Source organism: Lottia gigantea (assembly GCF_000327385.1).
Source record: "Lottia gigantea unplaced genomic scaffold LOTGIsca_95, whole genome shotgun sequence".
Classification (NCBI taxonomy): Eukaryota; Metazoa; Mollusca; class Gastropoda; family Lottiidae; genus Lottia; species Lottia gigantea.
In genome coordinates this window covers 196,584-197,818 of record NW_008711088.1, presented here as the reverse complement: position 1 = coordinate 197,818, position 1,235 = coordinate 196,584, and the positions used below count along the sequence as shown (strand labels likewise).

At 32.5% G+C, this 1,235-nt stretch overlaps 1 protein-coding gene across 1 annotated transcript in view; it reads right to left on the bottom strand.

Moving 5' to 3' along the window:
• Window positions 1-361: 361 nt before the first annotated feature.
• LOTGIDRAFT_135052 (hypothetical protein) overlaps window positions 362-1,235 on the bottom strand; it is a gene marked incomplete at both ends in the record, with an annotated part of 51,216 nt that continues 50,342 nt past the window's right edge. Inside the window, 2 exons of the mRNA XM_009068851.1 lie at window positions 362-514; window positions 1,102-1,192. Of these exons, the coding sequence (XP_009067099.1) occupies window positions 362-514; window positions 1,102-1,192 (244 nt within the window). The remainder of the gene's footprint in view (window positions 515-1,101; window positions 1,193-1,235) is intronic.

The window sequence follows — 1,235 nt, the reverse complement described above, 5'->3', positions numbered from 1 at the left end:
AGAGTAGTATAGCTTGACATTGTGAAGATGAAGTTAGTAATAGCTTGACATTGTGAAGATGAAGTTTGTAATAGCTTGACATTGTAAAGATGAAGTTTGTTATAGCTTGACATTGTGAAGATAAAGTTTGTAATAGCTTGACATTGTGAAGATGAAGTTTGTAATAGCTTGACATTGTGAAGATGAAGTTTGTAATAGCTTGACATTGTGAAGATGAAGTTTGTAATAGCTTGACATTGTGAAGATGAAGTTTGTAATACAAGAAAAGTGGCTAGTACAGTCAAGGTATAAGACTGAATTCATAACAGCTTGACATTGTGAATATGCATGCCCCATCGCCCCACCCCAAAAATCCCCACCCCTAACAATACTCACCCTTCATTAATAAAGGCATAAAAGGAAGAATTGGTGGATTCATTTTGGCAACTGTTAATCTGTAAACACGATGATTTCTAGATGGATCCATCACCGTCTCGAACTCAGCAAATAACTTATTAAATTTACCAGGTAATTTCTGAAACAAAATCAAAATAAAATCTTAAAGGGACAGATGCGCCATCCGTTTAATCAATCATACCTTAGTCTCAGAAACAGGAATTTTTTAGCTAAGCTAATCAGTAATAGTGTTCACAGATCACTGTTGAAATTTGAGCCTTCAAATCCATGTGTGTCCAGAATTATCCGAGTTTAAAAATACGACTCGTCTTTTCTTGAGACACTGTCATATATAGAAAAGATATCTATAGAAATAGTTTAAATTCCTAGATCACATGACAAACTGAATAAATGACGAAGTCAATAGCGTTTACACACCAATAATGTTAGTGAGACCAACGTTTAATTCTTATATTTATATTCAGATACTTTTATTAATACAATTTTCACTGTTTTATATGATCAGTTATTTGAATTTACCACAAATCTTAGATTACGTCATTGTTGTGTTTTGATGATGTCATAGTATCACATGATAAACTACAGTTTATAGAAAAATAAACACCAGTTTGTGTAACTGGTTCATTGAAGAGAGTGATAATAGAAATGGAAATATTTACACTCACTTCAAAGCGTAAGTAAGATATAAGAACACAAATAACAAACCTCCCAGGTCTGTGAAAGCCGACTAACAGCTATATTACTTAATCCCATCACAATCGCAAAAAACGAATGCAGATTTTTATTTTCTTTACAGCTGAAAAAAATACCCCAAAAAATAACCATGAAATAGTTTTGTA